At 35.4% G+C, this 24,991-nt stretch overlaps 1 protein-coding gene across 3 annotated transcripts in view; it reads left to right on the top strand.

Moving 5' to 3' along the window:
- Positions 1-24,991, top strand: part of PHLPP2 (PH domain and leucine rich repeat protein phosphatase 2) — a 103,608-nt gene that overhangs the window by 36,954 nt on the left and 41,663 nt on the right. For 2 of the 3 annotated variants that reach the window (XM_074286048.1, XM_074286050.1), the window contains exons 3-6: positions 3,218-3,351; positions 19,661-19,851; positions 20,593-20,718; positions 22,005-22,159. In XM_074286048.1, coding sequence (XP_074142149.1) covers positions 3,218-3,351; positions 19,661-19,851; positions 20,593-20,718; positions 22,005-22,159 — 606 coding nt within the window. The remainder of the gene's footprint in view (positions 1-3,217; positions 3,352-19,660; positions 19,852-20,592; positions 20,719-22,004; positions 22,160-24,991) is intronic. The other variant, XM_074286049.1, reaches the window with a different exon arrangement.

Raw genomic sequence — 24,991 nt, 5'->3', positions numbered from 1 at the left:
TAGCTAAGATTTCCACAGCTGATTTTCCTTATAATATTGCTGTTACGTGGTTGATCATCATTATAATTCTACTTTTACTGTGCACAATATTCTGGTTCTGCATAGTTTATTTTGCGTGAATTTTCTCAGGTTTTTCAGACACAGTCCTATTCTTTTTTTTTTTTTTTTTTTTTTTTTTTTTTGGTGGAGGCAAGGAGCAATTGGAATTAAGTGACTTGCTTAAGGACATACTGTTAGTGAATGTGTTAAATTGTTTGAGGCTGGATTAGAACTCATATAATCCTCACTTCAGGGCAGGTGCTCTATTCCACTGCACTATCTAGCTGCTTGTAACTAATCATTTCTTACAGAACAATACCATTCCATCATAGTCAAATGCCACAATTTATAGGCATCTCCTCAATTTTCAATTCTTTGTCACCACAAAAAGAGCTGCTGTAAATATTTTCGTACCTATAGGTCCTTTTCCCTTTTGGGGGATCTCTTTGGGATCCACACCTAATAGTGATTTTGCTGGATCAAAAGTATGTATGGATAGTTTTATAGCCCTTTCAGTGTGGTTCCAGATTGTTCCCCAGAATGGGCCAGTTCGCAAACTTCACTAACAATTTATTAATGTACCTGTTTTTCTACTTCCCCTCTGCCTTTTGTCATTTTCCATTTTTGTCAATTGTTTTAACTTGCATTTCTCTAGTAGATTTTAGAGTGATTCTGGTCTTCTGAATTTATGTCTTAGGCTTTTCTGCCACGTTATAATGGCAACTAATAATAGTTCTTAATGGTGGAATTCTTTTGTTTACTCATTCTTTCAGCTTATTTTCCAAGTTCAGTTAGAGCTGGGCTCTGTCACATTTTTTAAAAGGTCTGGGTTGATCCTGTTGTTGCTTTCTTGGGATTCTTGTGGAACCATGTTCTTGCAGACCTCTTAGAGGCCCACAAGCTTTCAATTCTTCCAGAGTGGCCTAATCCAGGATAGAGTGTGAATGCTGCTCTTAGTCTAAGCTGTACAAATTCCTGACTTGAGCAGCTCTAAATTTGTCTACTTTCAGTTTATTGTGAAGCTCCTTTGGTTCAGACCAACAGAACTGTCAGTTCCACTTGGGACTGAGATTATTCTCCAGACTGTGGGCTATGTGCTGATTTTTCTTTTTCTCCACCCTGAATCTATGACCTGGAACTGGGCAGTGGACAGCATAGGCACCTAGTCTGCTGGTGCCCACATCTGGATCTGGAGTCTCCACTTGCCCTGATGCACAGCTTCTCCCTGGGCAATGTTGGAGTGCTCTGTGCATGGTATAGCTTCTGACCTGATTCTGGCCTTCATCTTTGCAAATTGCTCTGACCGCTTTATACTAACCTGGACTAGACAAAGGAGTCATTGTGACTTTCTCCAAAAGGATTTGGGTCTGGCACATTTTCTTGGTTGGTTTGGAGGAGTTTCATTGATGAGGGTTCTGCTTCTGTCATCATGGCTTGGTTTGGGGAGTGGTCACTGAAACGTAGCTGAAATTTTTGATTTGAAGGAATTATTGATTTGAAGGAATCTTAGGGAGTCTTTTGTTTTAAAGACTTTCCTTCAAAAATATCCCCATTATGTTATCATAAGGGGAGTCTATTTGAATACTTCCTGTAATAACATTGCATATGGTTGAATAGTTTTATATTTTGTATTGATTTTTTGGTTTTTTAAACAACCTACATTTCCCAATATTCCTTTCTTTCCTTCCTCTCCCTATTCCTAAAACTTAGAGCAGCCATCTTTCATAAAAAGAAAGGGAAAATATATTAACATTGATTAATTTCAGCAAAACTAACCAATACATTATTAGATAACTTTTACATTTTATGTGGCATTCTAAGCCCATGATCTTCCTTCCCGTGCAGGGAAGCGTAGGGGTAGTTTCTCCCATCTTTCTAGGACCAAACTTGATTATTATTTCACAACATTCAATTTCTATTACTGTGGGAATAGTGGTGGTTGCCCCTCTTATAATGTGGTCGACATTGTGTATATCATTTTCCTGTTTCTGCTTGTTTCATTTTGTATTACTTCATCTGTCTTCCCATATTTCTTTGTATAAATATTATTTGTATTTATTGATCACCATTGTTATAGAGCACAGTAATATTCCATTGTACTCTTGTCTCACAGACAATTTGGCCCTCCTCAATTTGTGGATTTCTAACATGTTACTCTTTTTGTGAGTGACCTTGGGAATATTTCTAGCAATAGGATCATTGGGTCAGAGAGTATGGACATTGGATTTCTTAGAATAGTTTTAAATAGCTTCTTCAAAGAGCTGCTTCAGAAGTGGTTTAGTTACCTGTCATCATGATCCCTTCAGCTTTGACAATGCCCATATTTTGTTGTTTTCCAGGTTGCTAGCTGTGAAGTAGAATCTCAAGTATTTTTATTTGCATTTCATATATTAGAAATTGGTGATAGCTAATAGCTTATAATTCTTATTTTGTAAGTTTTTTGAATAGTTCTGGTTATACAGTTACTTATATTGATTCCAAATTTGTTCTTCTATTACTTCTACTTGTTAGTTTTAGTTCTACTTTCGCAAGCTGTTTATTTCATCATAGTGACAGCCCATTCAGGTATCTGAAACTAGCTATCATTGTTTTCCTGTAGCCTTTTCTTTAAAAAGCTGAACATCTTTACTCCTGCCATTCAATTAAGAAACATTTATTAAGAACCTACTATGTGCAAGACACTGATAAGACAGGGGAGTTTTTTTTTTTAAATTGTAACTTTGGTTTCATTAATATGATATGTTCTTGGTGAGGAAATTCTTCTACCAATTGAGATTTTTGCAACATAATGTCTAGGGAGTTGCCAGAGAGATGAAGTGACTTAGCCAGTGTCCCCAGTATTGTTTGTTGGAGGTAGGAATGGAATTCTAGGTCTTTGGCCCTGAGGACAGCTGTCTACCCACAACTTCACTATGTCTTAGGGTCTGATAACAGTAAGATAGGTACATATACTAATAAATATTATCAGAGGTAAAATATGTCTAAATTTTGCATTTTATATTTCATAATTTTCTAACTTTTCAGATGATTTATATCTTATTTTTCTAGGAAAGTTGTAATTTACTTAAAAGTGAAAATTAAAAGTGTTTTGGATAATGTTCTTCGGTTTGTTGAAAACTAAGAAACCAAACACCTCACCAAACTTATTTATTTATTTATTTTTGGCTTTTATCATCAGGAGATTGGACCCTGCTGAACGACCCCTTCAGATGGTATATGAATATTTAGGCAGCCTGGGTTTTGAGGATCCTGTTCGTATTCAGGAGGAGGCAACAAATCCTGACCTCAGCTGCATGATTCGCTTTTATGGAGGTAAGGTTCCTATTGGACTTAGGAATCTTAGCTGTCTTTAATGATCTCCAACCAGTCTAGATCTTAAAAAGAAAACCTGTTTTATCAAATATCAAATACTAATCATTCTATCTTTTACTACCCAAACTGTCCTTTTTTAAATGCCATATTCATTTCACAATACTTTTTCTCTATTAACAAAGAAAAATGGATACTCTCTTGGTCAGTTTTGCTAAAGCGTGAAGGTGTGCAGATTTCTATCTACTCCATCACTTTTCTATCAATCTGAATCCAAATTGTTATGCTTAAAAGGGAAACCAAGCTCATCTTGGGAATCATAAAGGATGGTAGCTTAGACATCTTCATTCTTAAATTTCTGACCACTTTCTTAGCTTCCTTTTCTAGCTTATTATCCAAATTGAATCCTTAAACTGGGGGGGTTGCCTGGGTGCTGTTCTGAGCTACCTCCTAGGCTTCTGTCTTCTTTTTTCCTCCCACTGGGTGACCTCTGTAGCTGCCAGCTGTCTGGCCTCCCATCCCAGCTGTCGTCTGCCTCATCTGTATGCCGGTGACTATCAGGTCATAGAGATAGTCACTCTCAGCTTGGAGATTCATTCTCTCCTTACCATTTGCTTCTTAGACATTTCAAAACTGGATGCCTTAAAGGGAAAGTAGAAGGGAATAAACATTTATTAAGTGCCTACTGTGATCCAGGCACTATGCTAAGTAAGTCCTTTACAAATGCTAGTTCTGGATTCTTACAACAAAACTATGAGAGAGGTGCTATTATTTCCCCCATTTTACAATTGAGGAAACTGAGGCAGGCAGAGGTTAAGTGACTCACCCAGGATTACACAGCTAGTTAGTAAGGGGCCAAGGCTGGATTTCATCTGAAGTACTTTTTTTTTTTTTTTTTTTTTTTTTTTTAACATTTTAATTTAAAGTTTAAATTTCTAAATTCCAAACATCCTTCACTCTCTCCCTTTTCCCTTCTGTGAAAGTAAGCAATCAGATCTTCTTCAAACGATATTGCTATTACTGTATACACTGTTCTCCTGGTTCTGTTCACTTCACAAAGTGTCAGTTCATGTAAATCTTTTCAGATTTTTCAGAAATCATTCTACTTTTTAGTTCTTATAATACAGTACATTACATTGCAATCATATACCACAGCTTGTTTAGTCATTTCCCATCTGATGGTTTTCTCTTTGATTTCTTAGTCAATTCTTAGTCATCACAAATAGGACCTTTTCCCTTTTTTGTTATCGTTTTTGGAATTTAGACATTAATGGTATTGCTGGATCAAAGAGTATGCTCACTTTTATGGTCCTTTGGGCACAGTTCCAAATTGCTCTAGAATGGTTCAATAAGTTCACAACTCTACCAATATTGCATTAGCGATCCAGTTTTCCCACATCCTCTCCAACATCCAAAATTTTCCTTTTTTGTCATATTAGTCACTGTGATAGGTGAGAGGTGATACATCAGAGTTGTTTTAATTTGAGTTTCTCTGATCAAGTGTGATTTAGAGCATTTTTTTTAGCTTTAATTTAGCTTTAATTTCTTTGAACATTGTTCCTATCCTTTGATTATTTATCAATTGGGGAATGACCTGTATTTATATAAATTTGACTCAATTGTCTATGTATTTGGGAAATAATGCCTGTATCAGAGATAACTTGTTGCAAAATTTTTTCTCTTGTTTTATGTTTTCTTTACAATTTTGGTTGCATTTATTTTGTTTGTGCCAAAAACTTTTTAATTATGTAATTGAAATGATCTGTTTTACAATTTGTAATGGTTTCTGTATCTTTCTGGGTTCCTAAATTCTTCCCTTATCCATAAATCTGACAGATAACCTATTCCATCCTTTGTTAATTTGCTTATGGTGTAAATCATATATCCATTTTGACCTTATCTTAGTACAAGATATGAGATGTCTTTGCCATACTGTTTTATAATTTTCCCAGCAGTTTCTGTCAAATAATGGAACAGATTGATTCCAGGCCTAGCACTCTATTTAGCATTTTATCTAGTTGCCATCTTTTTCTAAAATTAGCTGCTATCTAAAGATATCTTAAAAACAACAGGCATTATCCTCAGTTCTTCCCTCTTATCTCCTGGATCTAATCAGCTGCCTTTTCTTCCTTCATAGTATCTCTCATATTTGCCCACTTCTCTTTGCTCACATAGCTACCACTTTAGTGTGGGCTTTGATCACCTCTTGCCTAAATTACTGAAATAACTTGCTAATTGGCTTCCTCCTTGAAGTCTTTTCTACTGTAGACTGTTCTACTCAGTACAGCCAAAAAAATTTTCCTTAACTATAGATCTGATATGTAACTTTCCTATTCAGTCAATTCCAGTGGCTTCTGTTGCCTCCAGAATAAAATGAAAACTATTCTTTTTAGTATTTTTTTTGTTATAACTTTTTATTGACAGAACATATGCACGGATAATTTTTTACAACATTATCCCTTGCACTTACTTCTGTTCGACTTTTCCTTTTTCTTCCTCCACCCCCTCCCCTAGATGACAGGCAGTTTTGTACATGTTAAATATGTTATAGTATATCCTAGATACAATATGTGTGCAGAACAGTACGGTTCTCTTGTTGCACAAGAAGAATTGGATTCAGAAGGCAAAAATAACCTGGGAAGAAAAACAAAAATGCAAACAGTTCACACTCATTTCCCAGTGTTCTTTCTCTGGGTGTAGCCGATTTTGCCCATCATTGATCAATTGGAACTGAATTAGATCTTCTCTTTGTTGAAGATAATCCACTTCCATCAGAATACATCCTCATACAGTATTGTTGTTGAAGTGTATAATGATGTCCTGGTTCTACTCACTTCACTGAGCATCAGTTCATATAAGTCTCTCCAAGACTCTCTGTATTCATCCTGCTGGTCGTTTCTTATAGAACAATAATATTCTATAACATTGATAAACCATAATTTACCCAACCATTCTCCAATTGATGGGCACCCATTCATTTTCCAATTTCTAGCCATTACAAAAAGGGCTGCCACAAATATTTTGGCACATACAAGTCCCTTTCCCTTCTTTAGTATTTCTTTGGGATATAAGCCCAGTAGTAACACTGCTGGATCAAAGGGTATGCACAGTTTGATAACTTTTGGGGCATAATTCTAGATTGTTCTCCAGAATGGTTGGATTCGTTCACAACTCCACCAACAATGTATCAGTGTCCTAGTTTCCCCACATCCCCTCCAACATTCATCATTATCTTTTCCTGTCATCTTAGCCAGTCTGACAGGTGTATAGTGGTATCTCAGAGTTGTCTTAATTTGCATTTCTCTGATCAATAGCACCTTTTCATATAAGTAGAAATAGTTTTAATTCCATCATCTAAAAATTGTCTATTCATATCCTTTGACCATTTATCAATTGGAGAATTCTTTTTAGTATTTAAATCTCTGCATTCTATCCCTAAACTATATTTCCATTCTTTTTAGGTATTATTTCTCCTCTCACATTCTACTGTCCAACTAAACAGGCATTCTTTTTGATCTTCAGATACAGCAATCCAAATGCTAGTACCCTGCCTCCAAAAATATCTTGTATTTAACTACTTTGTAATTATTTAGTTTATATTTATTTATACTCTCAATTACTAAACATTTATTAAATACTTATGTGTCAGGCACTGTGCTACACTTTGGGTAGAAAGAAGCCCATCAGCACAAAAGGAATCATGCTAAAATAATTAGTCTAAAGGGGGAGACAGCTTTCAAAAATAACCAGTATAAAACATGATGTATACAGTGACATAGATATAATTAAATAATTGTTTCTCTATATCTGTGTCTATTGTGAGAAGGCAGGCACTAGAGGTGTTAGGTCTGAGAAGAGCCTTTTGCAGAAAAAATTTGAGCTTAGTCTTTTATTTTGATAATTTTTTTTTCTTTATCTGTAAAGATAATCTTCAATATTCACTTCTGTAAGAATCTGACTTCCATATTTTTTCTCTTTCTCTCTTCTCCCTAAGATGGCAAGCAATCTGATATAGTTATACATGTACAAATATTGTGAAAGAAATAGAACAAAAGAGGAAAACCATAAGAAAGAAAAAAACCCAGCAAAAGTGGAAAATAGTATGCTTTGATTTGTATTCAGACTCCATAATTTTTTCTCTGAGCAAAAAAAAAAAGTGAAAATAGTGTGCTTTGATTTGCATTCAGATTCCATAGTTCTTTCTCTGGTGTGATCAGCATTTTTCATCATGGGTCTTTTGGAATTTTATCATTCCATTGCTGAGGAGGGCTAAATCTGTCAGAGCTGATCATCACACAACATTGCTGTTATTGTATATACTGTTCTGGTTTTGCTTGATCTCTTAGCATCAGTTCATGCATGTCTTTACAGGTTTTTCTGAAATCTCCTGTAGAGTTTAGTCTGAAAGGAAGTCAGGAGAGGGAGGAGAGAGGAGAACATTCTAGAAGAGGGGAAAAGCTTGTGAAAAGGTACAATCAGGAGATGGAGTGAGTAGATGGTATTCATCTAAGTAATGATAATACAGCTCAATTGAAAATTTTTTGCTTAGCTGAATTCAGAGTAGTTACTTATAATTTGATGTTGCCCAAACGGAGTGCCTGAGAGATCTTCATTTGGTCATCTGCTGTTTAATAACATTTTTATCAGTGACTTACTTGTTCAAAGGTATAGATGGAAAGTTCAACAGATTTGCAGGTGACATAACTGGGAGGGCAAATTAGCCTCTTAGTTGATCACTTCCCCAGAGATTTTGAGCAACTACAGCATTGGGCTAAATCTAAAAGACAGGGTTAATAGAAAGGCAAAATTTTCACTCTTGGCTTCAAAAAAAAATCACCTTCATAACCTTCATAACGTCAGAATGCTGGGTGAGAGTGATAGAAGGAACACATTCAGATCACAATTTATATAAAAGAGATCTGAGGATTGAAGATTTCATGTGAGTCATTGTGATATCCTGGACCTTTTTAAGGAGGAAGTCATCAGAAATCAGAGAATGATAGTCCTACCATCCTCTTCACTGTTCAGATAACATCTGGAGTATTTCATTCATCTCTGGGTGTCCCAGTTTAAAGTGAACATAAGCTGGAATATGTCTTTGAAGCTATAGTGATGATGGATCTTGAGACCCTGTCATATGAAGATCCAATGGAGGACCTGGAGAAGTTTCCCCTGGGGAAAAAAAGAACATGGAGTCTTCCAAATGGATCTGTCATGTTAAAAGGAGGTTAGCCTTAATGTTTACCCTAGAGGGGAAAAATATGGAGTACTAGTAGAAGCTAAGAAGAGGCAGATTTAGACTTGGGCACAGAATAAAGTTCCTACAAAGTAGATTGCCTCAGCAGGTTTGAGTACAGGCTGATTCTGAGTACCTGTTAGATATATTATAATGGGAGTTCTTTTGGGGTATGGGCTGCCTGCTGAGGTCTCTTCTAAAGTGAAAATTCTGTGATTTTGTGACGTATCTTTGGCATAATCATATGGGCCTATAATTAGTTGCTACTTTTTTTTTTGTTTGAAAACAGTATAAGTATAGTACAGTAGCCTAACTTTTAAAGGCTTCATGGCTGTCCAATTATTATTTTACCTTTTGGTATGAATAGAATCTGAATCAAGTACTTTCTGTTTTCTTGTCTCTGCAGATTTGTGAATTTCAGCTATTTTTCACATTTTTTTCTTGATTTCTGTGCTTAATTTTCATTTAGCTTTCAATACCCTATACTTGAGTGACAGCAAGTGTAGAGGGAAAAGTATCAATCTTTCAGTCAGATGCATTCAATTGAATCTTTTACAACATTATATAAATCCCACATTTGTAAAATCTTTTAAATTTAAACTATAGGAATACTGCTTCCCAGCCCTTCAAGAAAAGAAAGGAAAGAAAAAAGGATATAACAGAAAACATTTGAAATTAGACTCTATTTGGTGTAGGCTATCAACTCTTTCATTGCCTTTCAAAATAAAATGGCATATTTGTACTTTTCACATTGAGCCCCTTCACTGTTGTCTTCTGTATTCCAGTCCCAACATGCTGCTGTCATTGTTTATGCAAATATAATGCATCTTTTCTCTTTAGAAACTTTGTAGGTGCAGGTAATAAACCAGTACAATGTAATTAGTAATAAATGAGTTTTGTCCTCTGGGTGACTTTTTCTTTATTTGTAGCTAGTATAATATCAATATGAATTACATATACTTTTTAAATCTTTTTTCTTTTGTGAGATAGTTGGCTGCTCCTACATATACTTTTTAATAAATAATTTGCATTTTTCTGGCAGTTAAATTTTTTCCTCTTTTGAAATCAAGTATCAACTTCTTACCTGATTTGTTTTACTTTAAAATTTTTATTTTTAAAAATTTTGAATTTAAATATCAAATAAAACAAGTATTTCCATGTGCAAAGAAGAAAAAAAAAAAAAGAAGACTGCACCCGAAACTGGATCTTTATTATGTATAGCTTGCTTTTCCTGTTAAGTATATAATAAATTCAACATAAAATTATCAAAGCTATCTTGATTGTTGGTGTTTCTTTCTAATTGCCTGTGAATTTTTAAAAATACTTAAGTGGCAATCTTTTTCATCATTTTTGACAACCCTTTTGCTAGTTCCCTTCTTCCTTCCATCTCCTTTCTCTCTCTCTCTCTCTTTTAAGCAAATATGCATGATTAAACAAAGTAAATGACTGCATCAGTCATGTTTGTCCAAAAATGTAAACATCATCCTGTTCCTTGTGTCTATTATCTCTCTACATAAGAAGGTCGATAGCATACTTCATTTTTACAATAATATTTGATCTACTGAATCAAGATTCTTTAGTCTTTCAGATTTTTTTAATGCTGTTTTTATTTTTGTTCTGCTAATTTCATTCTTTCCATGTTTTTTGGTAACTTATTTTTGGGGCATCTAGATGGTGCAGTGAATAGAACAGTAGCCTTAGATACTTAACACTTCTGGTTAAGTCACTTAACCCCATTTGCTTCATCTAAAAAGAGAGAAAAGAAAAGAAACTACCACAATTTGCCTTGCTGTTTAGTTATTTTAATTGTGTCTGAATCTTTTTGATCCTGTTTGGGGTTTTCTTAGCAAACATACTGGAGTGATTTGCCATTTCCTTCTCCAGCTCATTTTCAATGACTTGCCCAGGTTACATAACTACTTTCTGAGACCACATTTGAACTGAGGCCTTCCTGACACTAGTCCAGGATTTCTATCCATTGTTCCAACTAGATGCCCATGTATTTTCACATTTATTGGTACCCTCTTATTTTCCAGGATTTCTTTTTTTTTTTTTTTTTTTTTTCTTGTCACTATGAAAAATCTTTCTGTGAGAATTCCCTTCTCCCCCCATGTGGCTTCTTTTATTCTTACTTTTGTTTCTTGGAGGTGGGGGTCTAGTAGTGTTATCCCTAGTTCAAAGGCTATGCACACTTAAGCAATTTTTGTAGGATGCTTCCAAATTGTTTTCTGAAAAAGCTGGAGTAATTCATAACTCCACCAATAAATAGTAGATTTATTTATTTTCCTTACTTCTTCCAATGATTGTAATTTTCCTTTTAGGGTGGAATAGATTATTGTTAATGACATTGGTACATGTCTGATATCTGTGGGGTGAAACCTCAGGGTTGTTTTAATTTACGTTTTTGGACTAATTTTATCTTATTTTTGGGTTTTTAAAAATATGGTTGCTGATAGCTTAGATCTCTTCCTTTGAAAGTGCTTGTTCAAGGGGCATCTAAATGGCACAGTGGATAAAACACCAGCCCTGAAGTCAGGAGGTTCTGAGTTCACATCCAGCTTTAGATACTTAATACTTCCTAGCTGTGGGACCCTGGACTAGACATTTAATCCCAATTGCCTCAGCAAAAAAAAAAAAGGGGGGGGGAAGAAAGTGCTTATTCATATTATTCCACAGTTTATTGGTTTGTGGAGGGAGAATATTCAATCCTAGGGAATAATGACTCCCAGAGGCTGAAAACCATTGTGTATTCTAGGAATTGAGACTAATCCACTTTGACTAGAGGAGATTAATGGGAAATAAAACTGGAAAGATAAGGTTATACCAAATTGTGAAGATTTTTTTTTTTTTTTTTGAAAGGTAATAAGTAACTAAGGATTTTTTTTTAGCAGAATCTATGCATAAAAATGATTCAGATAGTATAAAGGAGAGACTGGAGTTTATCATCTAGTAAAAGAGTAAGATGCCAAAGTTGGTATTTATAATGCAGAATTTTGTACAAGTGTACAAGCAAGTTAGAAAATAGCTCTCTGAGGTCTGAGGGAACAAGGACTCCCTCCCTTCAAAGCAGTAGGGAATGATTATAAGCTTGTTGAAGGCAGGGATAATTTCATTTGTTAATGTCTTTCTAGGGCTTAACATAATCCCTTATTCTCAGTAGGTGCTTAATAAATGTCTGTTGAATTAATTTGTTGTTGAAAGGGATGATGTTCTAAAAGGAAAGAGATTTAGAGTTGGTAGACTTTGAAAAAGAGGTTGCTGAAGTGAGGCAACTTGATTTCTTTGCTTAGTACTACTTTTGTCTAACACTTTCTTACAAAAAACTCCTGGTATAAGTTTCTAGTGCAGTAGATATATGAAGCTGAGGCCAGAGGAGATGAACTGTATGCATAAAGATCACAGAGTAGCATATGAATTCAAACCCACATCTTCTGAGTTTAAAAAACAAAGTGCTCTTTCACTTGTGCTCTGCTGCCTCTTCAATGTTAGCATGTTCCTGTTCTTCATTGTGAATTGCTTTTTTGTAGACTCAGTCTTTACTATAGGGATGCTTCCTGATAATTTGTTACACACTCTGTCCCTTTTCATTCATTACTTGATCAGTTGACAGATCTTATCATTTTTGACCTCCATATCATCTTTTGAATCAACCCTCTTTTCTCCATTTTTGTTGCTGCCACCCTTAGTTCAGGCCCTTCTCACTGTTTAATTGAACTATTGCAATAGACAGTAATTAATGCTCCTGGTCTCAGTCTCTCCTTTCAAAAATCCAACTTCTTAGAAGCTGGCAGAATGATTTTCATTAGACATGAACCTCTCACTGCTTTGGTGGGTCCAGAAAAACTTGTTTTTCTATGTCTGGCCAATTTTTAATGGATTCCCTAGACTGGAACTCCTAGAAACTCCCTTTTCCCATACTCCCTCTTAGTATCAGCTTCCTTATGATAAAGAAAAGAGATAACACTTCCAGAGATATAGTTCCAGAGATATAGTTTCAACTTTCCTCAGATGCCTGATACAACTAAAGTTAATAAAGCTAGGAGGGCTTGTATATGCAAGGAAGGTTGATTAGGGAGTTAACTCCTGTCAAATGATGAGTTCCCTCTCTGTTTGTCTTCAGAACTATAACCTTCTATGTAGAGAAGAGGGAGTTTTAATTTCCTTAGCAGCATGATCTCATAATCTAGTCTTCGGGTCAGAGAAAGGATATTTCTTGGGTAGCACTAGCCTAGGGAATATCCTCAAGAGTAATCCCAAGATCCCGAGTTTGGGCACCATACTTTCTGAGAAGAAATTTCTTAAGCAGCATTCCTCTTGAGAAAAAGGTTCACTTCTGTGGACCGAATAAGTCTAAAGTTTAAAGCCACATCATGGGGGTGGGGTGAGAATGAAGCATGAGATCACCATCCCATCTCTACCACATTTATAGTTAGTTATTCAGACAGTGCAGGTATGATGGGAAGAAAGGTTGCCTATACAATAGTCCAGGCAGAGTCCAAGTCCAAGTGTGAGGAGGAGGAGGAGCAAGAAGGCCAGAGTACAGTAGCATCATTTGGAAATGGCTAGGAAGACTGGGAACTCCAGTTTGGCCATTAGACCTGCCATGGACAAATCACTTTAACCACTCAGTGCCTCGTATTCTTTAGAATTCTAGTATGTTGCCATCCTGGTACCTCCTAAATTCATTACTTTCCTGTGAGTGCTTTGTTTTATTTACATGAGCTCCTGAGGTTTTTATATCTTGTGTGTATGTGTGTGTGTGTGTGTGTGTGTGTGTGTAAAATAAAGGGTGTTTAAACCCTATATGCATTTATTTTTTGAATACTTGTATAGGAGCCGGAGACTCCTTTTACTTGCATCTGTAGAAACCTAGGCTGAATATATATCTGGAGATTTTTTTGGTATTAATTTCAGCTAAGGGCAATAAATCAAAGAAAATGACCTTTTAGGGTCAGCTTTGAGAACAGGGTCCAACTATATGTAATCGTAGGGTAGATTAGACCATGGGTTATTCACATGTATTTCTTTTGATTCTCACAACAACTCTGTGAGGAAAAGTAGTAAAATTCCCATTTTACAGACAAGGAAATGGAGACGGAGTAGTTTTCACTTAATTGTTACATATTAATTGATCCCTTTTGACTGTCTGATTCATCACATGGTGCTTTTAGGATGAAGACATGGTAGGGGAGGAGTATCAAGAGTTTGTATTGGAAGGAATCTCTTGTAGGCTAACTTTAACATTTTTAAAAAAATATTAGCTTTTATTTTCAAAATACCTGCAAAGATACTTTTCAACATCCACCCTTGCAAAAATTTGTGTTCCAATTTTTTCCCCTTCCTTCCTTTCACTTCTCCTTTCCCCTAGACAGCAAGTAACTCATTATAGATTATATAAACATTTCCACATATATCATGCTGCACAAGAAAAATAAGATCAAAAGGGAAAAAATGAGAAAGAAAAAAAAGCAAGCAAACAACAACAAAGAAGATGAAAATACTATGTTATGATCAACATTCAGTCCCCACATCCTCTCTCTGGATGTGAATGGCTCTCTCCATCACAAGTCTGTTAGAATTGTCCTGAATCACTTCATTGTTGGAAAAACATCAAGTTCATCATAGATGATCACCACATAATCTTCTTGTTGCTGTGTACAGCCTTTTCTTGGTTCTGTTCACTTCATTTAGCATCAGTTCATGTAAGTCTCTCTAGGCCTTTCTGAAATCATTCATGCAGGATAGTTTTTAAAACTGCATTGATTTATTTTTGTTCACTTATATTTTCCAAAGGATACCACTGCCAGAAAACTGTTGCTTATGACAGATTTTTAAAATAAAGGAAAAAAATTGTCAATCAGCATATCAAAAAAATCTAATATTTTCAATAATCCACAGCTATAGTCATCTCCATTTTTTCAAAGAAGCTAAAGAGGTATTGTTTTGTATCTCTTCTTAAGGGCCTTGCTTAAGTGAGATTTTGCAGCATTCAGTTTTTATTATTCTTTCCATTATGTTATTACATATTACATATTATAATATGCTATTACATATTACATATGTCATCAGTGTACATATAAATTTTCCTGGTTCTGTTTAATCTTCATGAGTTCATATAAATCTCCCCATATTTATCCATCCTTATAGCACAATAGTGTTCTGTTACATTTATAAATACCAGTGATATCAAACTTGACACTAAAGTAAGGATACCTGCCAGCTGTGTATTAACCTAGAAACCTAGAAAACCACATATTAACATTTGCTATGTTGTATTGTATTTTTATTTATTTCAATAAATATTTCCCCATTGTTTTTTTATGTACTTTTTTTTTTTTGTTTTGTTTTTTTGTTTTTGTTTACAGGTCCCCATTGTTTTTGACATCTCTGATGTACACAGTTTTATTTGGTTGTCCTTTAATCAACAGGCATCTATTTCTTTTCTACCACAGAATATGACACTATTTACTGATACGCTGTTGGTAGATTCATTTTGAAAGAAAATTTGGAATTGTATAATGAAATATAGGACATTTTTTGGTAACACTTGTTACAACAAAGTATTGAAAACAAAATGGAACATTTGGGAACTGGCTAAAGAAACTTTGGCTTAGATTAGAAGGGAAGTAGAAAGTTGGGGGAAAATTTTACAGCAGTGTTTCTGATAAAGGTCTCATTTGTAAAATATATAGAGAACTGATTCAAATTTATAAGAATACAAATCATTCCCCATTTGGTAAATGGTAATGGATATGAACAGTTTTCCAATGAAGAAATTAGTCATTTCTAGTCATATGAAAAAAATGCTCTAACAATTTTCAGATGAAGAAATTAAAGCTATTTCTAGTCATGTTAATGCTCTAAGTCATTATTGATTAGAGAAATGTTAATACAACTTTGAGATACTACTATTTCACACTTCTCACTTGTATATATTTAATCTATATAATTACTTGTTTTCTTGGAGATGAGGAAAGGTAAAAGGGAGGAAGAAAAATTTGGAACACAAAAGTGTTACAAAAACGAATGTCAAACTATTTTTATATATATTTGGAAAAAATAAAATACTATTGGAAATTCAAAATAGAGGAAGAAATTTTGGCTTACTACTGTAATGGAAATATTATGCCATAGGGTGTGATAAAAGAGATTTTAGAAAAATCTTGGAAGACTTGTGTGAACTGATGCAGAATGAAGTGGGCAGATCCAGGAGAGATTATAAAAAAGGCTTCAACTTTGTAAAGAATATCTTTGAAAGACGTAAAAATTCTGATCACTGAGATGACCAGTCACACAACTCTAGAAAACTTATGATGAAATATACTTCCTACCTTTTTGTGGAGAAGTGATGAGCTTTAGATGCAGAATAAAACATGTATTTCCATACAGATCCATTAAGACACAGAGTTATAACTAAACCCAGAGAAGGAACACTGGGAAGTGAATGTAAATTGTTAGCACTACTGTCTATCTACCCAGGTCACTTATACCTTCGGAATCTAATACTTAATGTGCAACAAGAAAATGGGATTTACACACATATATTGTATCTAGGTTATATTGTAACACATGTAAAATGTATGGGATTGCCTGTCATCTAGGGGAGGGATTAGAGGGAGGGAGGGGAAAATTTGGAAAAATGAATACAAGGGATAATGTTATAAAAAAATTACTCATGCATAGATACTGTCAAAGAAATTATAATTATAATTTAAAAAAAAGACAGTTATTTTTCTGGACCATACTTTTATTTGGGGAGAGAGATGGGAGGGGTAGTTATGAGAGAAAAGAGAAGAGAGGAGAGAGAGGGGCACATGATTTGGTGCACCTTCCCTCATCTCATCTTTGTATTGTGGAGATGGTCATGTTTGATTTTTCTAGTTTGTAATTTTTAAAAATGGTGCTATAAGTACTTCATGGTAATATAATGCCATTGTCATTTACAAAGTTAGAGCTGGAAGAGACTTAAAGTTCAATCTTCTCATTTTACTGATGGGGAAACTGAGCCCCAGGAAAGTTAAATGACTTGCCCAGGGTGAGGCAGGGATTTAAACCCAGCTGTCCTGGTGTAGAGTTGCTTTCTGGTGTATTATTTGTTGGAGGATACTGAGCTTTTGGGGAAGACTATTGTGGCTTACTTCTGGTTGCCATAGCCTAAAGACAGACTCGGGTGACTTTGCCCTGTAGGTAGCTTTCCTCTCGTTCTTACCTCATTTTCGAATTGCTCGCTGCTTGCCTCTGCTGGAGAAAGGGACTGCCCTTGAATTCCTCCCTTGTCTAGTTCTGCTTCCAGCCCTGGCTGACTCCAGGTGGGTCTGTAAGTATGGCAGGTCATAGCCTGTTGTTTGGCACAATTGGCCAGGTCACTACATCCATTGTGGCCTAGGGCCCATGGGATGACCACAAGTTTATGCCCTTGGCATCCAGAGCCTCCACAGTCAGGCTCCAGCTGACTTCAGACTTCTTTTGGTGTAGTCTTCATTCCATCCCTTGAATGTGGCGTGACATATTTTTGGAAAGACATTTAAAATACTCTTTTAAGTAGACAAAAATCTCTTTGATTCATTTCAGGTTCTTTATTGCAATGTAGAATTTTGCCATGTCTTCTCAGGGGATTTCCTTTGTCTCCATTTTTCTGTAGTGCCCTCTCCAGTTATAAGCATTGATGGTCACACAAGTCTGAAGCTGACACCAGGAATAGTGGCAGAAGCCATCACATGTAGCTTAGAATTGCCTGGTGCAAAGATATATCAATCATTACAGTATTTATGCTGATCTCAGTCATCATTAACTTATCAGTCACATGTTGTTTTTCTTGAAAAATCATCAGAAGTCTTTTTTTTTTTCATATATTCTAAATACTTTTAAAGCCTTTCTCTAAATTCAACAAGGCAAAATTGTTGGAAGTACAAATTGAGATACTAATTTTAACAGTAAGGTAGATTTTGTTTACCAGGGTTAGATATTTTCATTTTCAAGCAATGCTGTTTTCATTCTAATGTGAAAAAGTAATAGTAATAGCTTGAATATTTATAGGCAATAACACCTTGTTTTTAAATGAAACTGGACTGTTTCGTTTAATGTTTAATTTTTACAAAGCACTTGATATGTTAATTCTGTTTGATTATCATTTGAAATAAAGTTCAAAATATGCTTGTTATTATTGTTCTACAGTTGAACACAACTCTTCATAATTCCATATGGGGCTTTATTGACAAAGATCCTGAAGTAGTTGGTTGTGATGTTCCTAACAGATGGTGATTTTCTTCTCCAGTGTATTAGGCAAATTTCACTGACTTGAACAGGGACATACAGCTTAGGGAGTGTCTGAGACCAAATTTGAACCAAGTTCTCCCTGATAGCAGGCCCAGCAACCACTGAGCTACCCAGTTGCTTCCTGACAAAGTATGCTCTACTAATGTAATTATATCCCTAAATATAGTTTTTTTAATTAAAGCTTTTTATTTTCAAAACATGCATGAATAATTTTGCAATATTGACCCTTTCAAAACCTTGTGTTCCAAATTTCTTCTCCCTTTCCCCCACCACTTCCCCTACATGGCAAGTAATCCAATATATGTATACATATTTATACAATTATCTTGCTGCACAAGAAAAATCAGATCAAAAAGGGAAAAAAAATGAAATAGAAAACAAAATGCAGGCAAACAACAAAAAGAGTGAAAATGCTATGTTGTGATGCATACTCCTAAATACAATTTCAATCATATTTCTGCTAAAATTCAGGTCAAAGAGTGCTTACAGAAAAACATAAACTTTCCAAGAATGCTTTGTGCCCTGTTATTTTCTTTAATATGGCTTTTTATTTACAAAACATATGCATGGGTAATTTTTCAGCATTGATCTTTGCAAAAACTTTTGATCCAACTTTTCCCTTCCTTCCTCCCACCCCCTCCCCTAGATGGCAGGTAGACCAATACATGTTAAATATGTTAAAGTATGTGTTAAATACAATATATGTATACATATTTATACAGGTATCTTTGTTCCCTGTTATATACCATTATTTTAAGGAAAGAAGTGGGATTTTTTTTTTTTATAAGTGCTATACTGTGCTAAGTGCTCTGTGAGCAGGCATTACCTAATTTAGTATTCACAATAACCCTGTGAGGTAGGTGCTACTGATATCCCCATTTTTTGGAAGAGTGAGACAGACAGAAATGAAGTAATTTGCCCAGGGTTATGTAGCTATTCAACAAGTATTTCCTGACTTCAGATCTTGTGCTCTGCACCCCCAGATTGATCCAGATTCCCAACCTGGAAGTCATCACCTTCCTTACTCCTGTTGTCCCATACCTAGGAAATTGTCCATGTTCTGTCATTTCTGCTATCTGCTCAGAAAGAGCAGACCGCGACCTTTGAGCTCCCTGAGGATCTTCTCCCACCTACCCCATGCTCTTCCCAGCTGCCCCCCCCCAACTACTGTTCAGTCATTTTGTGGTCCCCTATTGCTGGTAGGATCCCGTGTAACCCCTTTTGGTTTATCTTTGTCTTTTCAAGCTCTTGGTCCCTTTTTAGTCTTTTCTGCATCTGCTCTGTGACCCAGACTGTCCTCCCTACCTGGAATACTCTGCCTGCAGTCCTATCTGGGCCTCTTTAATCTGAGGCCTCCCCTTCTGAGTCTTGCTCATAAAGTTTGCTTGCAGGTTGTTCCCTTCCTGTACTATGAGCTAGCTCCTTGAGAATGAGTGCTGCAGAGCAGTTAGTGCAGTGTCTGGCATTGAGCAGATATTGAATACGTGATTGTTGGCCAACTTGTAATGGGACAGCCTTAGTTGGTCCTCCTACGGTTTTATCCTGTGATGCTTGCTCTCTGTTCCCCTCCTCTGCTCCAGATACCTTCATCAATATTCTTGTATTTCTTATCTTTCAGGTTCCTTTTATGCTCTGTTTTTCCCCAATAGAATGTAAGCTCCTTGAGGATAGGGATTGGCTTTTTTCTTAGTTATCTTTGTATTCCCAGCATTTTGCACTAAACCTGGCATGTAGGGAAGGCATGTTCATTTAATTTGACATTCACATTTGATAAGACTTGTCATGTACTCTTTATTTCAGAAAAACCATGTCAGATGGATCATCTAGACCGGATTCTTTTATCTGGCATCTATAATGTACGCAAGGGAAAGACCCAGCTTCACAAATGGGCTGAGCGCTTAGTTGTTCTCTGTGGAACTTGCCTTATCGTGTCTTCGGTGAAAGATTGCCAGACTGGAAAGATGCACATTTTGCCCCTTGTTGGGGGAAAGGTGAGATTGACAGATGAGAATTACTCTTCATTCTTTTAGGTTGTTTAAGGTAAACCATACTTATTTGTGTTTTATATATTGGAAATGTCTTAAATATATCAATTTTATTTTAGTTCTTTTATTTACAAGCCCACCTTGAGAATTCTGAAACTGAATATCTTTAATTTCTGATTTTGCATATATTCTTTTTTTTAATTATAATTTTTATTTACCAGATATATGCATGGGTAATTTTATAGCATTGACAATCGCCAAATCTTTTGTTCCAATTTTTGCCCCCCACCCCCCACGGCAGCTTGACCAATACATGTTAAAGTATAAATACAATATATGTATACATGTTCATACAGTTATTTTGCTGTACAAAAAGAATCGGACTTTGAAATAGTGTACCATTAGCCTGTGAAGGAAACTAAAAATGCAGGTGGACAAAAATAGAGGGATTGGGAATTCTATGTAGTGGTTCATAGTCATCTCCCAGAGTTCTTTCGCTGAGTGTAGCTGGTTCAGTTCATTACTTGCATGTATTCTTACAATGAGATTTTTACTATTCCCAAATAGTAATTATATTCTGGGTTTGTATTAAAACCGAATGATTGAATAATAACATCATTATTACCTATAGGTTCAAGGAACTTTGTGAATGTAATGATCCTTTGTTATGTAGAATATCTTGTGTTTCCCCTACTTGGTGCCTTGGAACCTGGTTCTCTTGATGATCCCTTTGTCTTCTTGTTTCAGGTAGAAGAATTGAAACGGCGGCAACACAGCCTCGCCTTCAGTTCTGCAGGAGCCCAGGCTCCAACGTACCATGTCAGCTTTGAGTCCTTGGCAGAGTGCCAGAGGTGGCACCGGCAGGCCTCCAAGGTGCAAAGGCTGCACTTTCTCCCCCAAGATTGTGTTATGGCTTTCAAAGATCTTTCTTGGACTGTCTCCCTAAGTTATAAATAATGAGTGATAATGAATTTCTAGGGAGAGTGCCCTCAAATACATAAGATTTTCAAGATAGTATATGTTCTGTAAATATAATCTCAACATATATATTTATACATATATAGATGCATATATCTTAAGTATAGATGTAATTTTAAAAAATTTATGGCTCTAATTAAAAAAATTTTTTTTCTTATAAATTAACTAATTTTATCCTAAAACTACCCCTTTGAGGGTGGGAAAAGCAATTGCTATCTCTTATTTTGATAAGGAAATGCATATGAAATTACTTGCCCAACAAAATGTAGTTCAATAAATTCTAGAGCCAGAACTAGAATCCTATATTCCTCTATCTCAGTACTCTTTGAACTATACCTGCTTCTGTTCTTAGTGATGTGGCACTGAACTGTAATATTGTCATTTCTAGATAATCATTTAGTTATGAAGGCTTTTCTTCTTTTTTGGCTTGCTATGGTCACTTAACAGGCCTCCTATTATGTTTACTATTTTAAATCCATAAAGACCAACAACTTCAAAAGTTTATCTAGATTCCTTCATTAACCTAGTCTCTTTCTGCACAGTAATATACTAGCTTTGCATATTCATTTTAAAAGCTAAAACTATTAACCTTGAGTCCATGCACTAGAGAAGCAATAAAACTTGTAATTAGCAAGTGTAGATAAGTAATCAAATCATAAATGCCTTTCTCATGGCATTTCCTTGATTTTTGTTTACTTGTTTTTCTAGTCCATATTACTTTATTGATTTAACCTTTAACCCTTAAATTTCTTTAGTTTAAACATTGTATTATTTTGACTTTTTATCTCTAAGATTAGTTTTGTCATCATTATCCCATGCTTTGACATGTTTTTAGATATGTCTTAAAAGTCACATAAACTGGATAATCTTAAATTTGCCTGGTGGCCTAAAATACTAATTTTTACTTTGGTAATTTAATTTATAACAATGTACTCATGAATGTATTGAGACTCTTCATTTCTTTGGTTATTTATACCTCTTTGTATCCAGTTTGATTCAGGAGGGACAGGGTGAGACGGGGAAGAATTAACTGATATTTCTGCGTAACCTGATATCTTTGCCTGGTTATTATTGTGCATCCTTATAATTGGGGCTGCTCTTTATGTGTTCCATTCTCAGTGATTTCCTAAAAGTATTAATATACTTACTCAGTTACAACTTTCTTTCTTTGACTTATTCAGGTGGTGTCGCAGAGAATAAGTACGGTTGATCTCTCATGTTATAGCCTTGAGGAAGTTCCTGAGCATCTCTTCTATAGTCAAGACATCACCTACCTCAACCTGCGACATAACTTTATGCAACTAGAAAGACCAGGAGGCCTTGATTGTCTCTACAGGTGTGTAGAAAGCTGTTTTCCTTTACATAGCAGTCTTAGATTATCGAAATAAAAATTGAAAAATGATGTATTATATCCTAATATACCTGCAAATGAACATGCCAGTTACCCTATTTACTCATATAATCTGCTTCTATTTTACATTTTTTACATTGCATGAAATGATCCTTTTATTTCAGCAATGCTATCTCCAATGTAGTAAGATTTCTAGAAATGTAGCTATCGTTTTTGAGTTCGATTTAACAAGTATTTCTTAAATACCTACAATGCATAGGGCATGATGTTCTTCAAAGATAATTTGTTGCTCTCCCTGACTACCTATCAGGTGAGACGTTATTAGTGACGGGTAAAACAGATTTGCAATTCTGTGGAAGAAGAATACTCAGATAAGTGATTTCCAACTTTTTTCTCTGGAATAACTTGTTTTTGTTACATATTTTTGGTCTTAAGACTTCAAGGTCCCTGTTTCAGTTCTGAGATGCATTGTGCCCTCCTCCTTTTCTTCTTTACCCAGCACTAATTCCTGTTCCTCCATTTTGAACATTATGATCTTTGTAGTCTTCCCACTTTTCTGCTCAGCACCAGCCTGTTTCTTTCCTAATTTTAGGTTCTGAGAGCATCTACATAGACCAAGTAAAGACTTCTAGGAATTGTCAGCTGCTGTTTTGAAATAGGACCCTCTGTCAGGGTCCACTTATTTATCCTGTTTCTCAAAACATGCATAGATAGAAAAATTACCCTTATTGGAGGAAAAGTAGCACTTTATAAGGAATCAGACTCAAATTTGTTCCAAAAACTTTAATGTGGTTATGTTTTAACAAAAGCTACTTAAAGTGTATCTTTTGCTTAATAAATGTGGTTATTTGATCTGCTAGGGGCAGGTTCGCAACCCCTTCTTAGTAATAGTAGCAGATTCAGGAGAGTCAGAACTTGTTTTGAAGGTGGCCTGTGGCCTGTGCAGAATTGAGACCCCATTCACTGAGCAGGGGACAAAGACACCTTACCCATTTTAGAACTTCCCACCAGTATTCCAGAATGGCTAGGATAGAGCAAGGCAAGGGAGAGTGCTCAGCTGGGATTGTTTTGATGCAGACCAAAATGGAAGACTTGTAGGCAGTTTTGCCTTAACACCAGCCAAGGATGGCAGGGGCTCTCACCTGCTGACCCCTAAATCAGTCTGAAGGTAGAGCTTGAGAGCTTTCAAGACTCTTAGAACTCCATGGCTAGATTCATCACATCTGCCTGAGAGCAAAAGCAGATGTGTCCCTCCTTCCTAGGGAAGGCCAGGGAGCACCTCTGCCTCTGCTCGCCCCAAGCCGCAACCTGGAACCATGCTCACTCCTTACTGCGCACCGGTGCCTTCTTGTGCCACCCCTCTGCTGCCTGTGCAGCCTGAGGGACCCAGAATTCTCCATCCCAGGACAGGAGATGAAAATGTAGAAATAGACTGTATAAAAACTTAAGGGAAAATAAAGCAAAGCACTAGAAGTGTTTACAATCACAAAGAGATAAAACAACACCTTGGAAACCTGCAGCCTCTTTGGACCCAACAAATAAGCAAAGATCCCAGGAAACAACAAAATTGAAAAAGCATTGAAATGTGACCCAGAACAGAATACAGGTTTGGAAAACAAAAGTATGAGATACAAACAGAAGGGTCTTTTTATATATTTTAGTGTCTTCTGAGATCTCAGTTAATCTAGACACACTGTTAGAGGAAATCCTGGCTGACAACAACCTGAACATATACCAAAAAAAATTTAAATTAGAACTGGGCCCCCAAATTAGGTAATAATACAGATAATATCATATTGCTTTAAAACAAAAAAATTCCTTAAAACAAGACCTGGTAGAGTTTATCAATAAAAATCTACCACTAAAGAATAAGTAATAGAAAAAAGAAATTGAAATTGATAAATGTTTAATAAAACGAATACATTTTAAGCTTATTGTATTTAGTTAAGATTTAATTAGAGACAGCATGATGTTTTATTTAGAGAACTGGCCTCAAAACCAGATTGAGGAAATTGATCTCCTGACCCATGATCTAGTGACTCTGTGTGTGACACTCCTGGTAAGTCACTTCACTTCAGTGCTGTAGACAGTTCTCTGAGACAATAAATTGTGATGACTTGCTTTGGTGAGAAGTTTCCTCACCCAGAAGTTCCTATAGTTACGAAATGACAAGTTAACTCACTGTCCCTATGCTCTAATATTTACTACAAATACAAAGGTAAGAATAAATTAAATAATCTTTTCTAGCTATAATAAAAATAACAAAGTTTGAAGTGAAGGTGTCTGTTATTAACATAAAATATATAAAGGACATTTTTCTTTAAAGAAGCATATTTACTATAAAAATCTTTTATTTGTCATTTTAAATTTTTTCATAATAGGAAAAAAATCAAAGCGTTCTTTTTAAAAAATAGTTTAGTTCTGATAAGAAATATTTTTGGAAAAAGGGAAGAAAGGAAAGAAACTGACTATCCCTAAAGGCAAAATTTTTAAAGTAAAAAATTAAAATTTAGAGAGGTGTAATTGAGTTTGTAAATCTCAAAGGAAAATTATTTGAATGGATCAAGAATTAATGCTTATCAGTATTTATTGCAATATATATTGCATTAGATATTATTTATTGCATAGATAGATATGTATATTGCATTGGATATATATTATATATATATATTATGTATATATATATCAACTATGTGTACAAAACAAAATGAAGAGATTTTAAAAACTACAGGATCAGAAAAGGCAAGGGTGGAAGTAACAATTTCTGGCAAATTGGAAATTTAAAAACAAACAAAGAAAGAAAGGAAATAACACTAA

Source organism: Sminthopsis crassicaudata, chromosome 2 (genome assembly GCF_048593235.1).
Source record: "Sminthopsis crassicaudata isolate SCR6 chromosome 2, ASM4859323v1, whole genome shotgun sequence".
NCBI lineage: Eukaryota > Metazoa > Chordata > Mammalia > Dasyuromorphia > Dasyuridae > Sminthopsis > Sminthopsis crassicaudata.
Note: the sequence above shows the minus strand (reverse complement) of the source record. Positions and strands in the feature narration are given on the sequence as shown.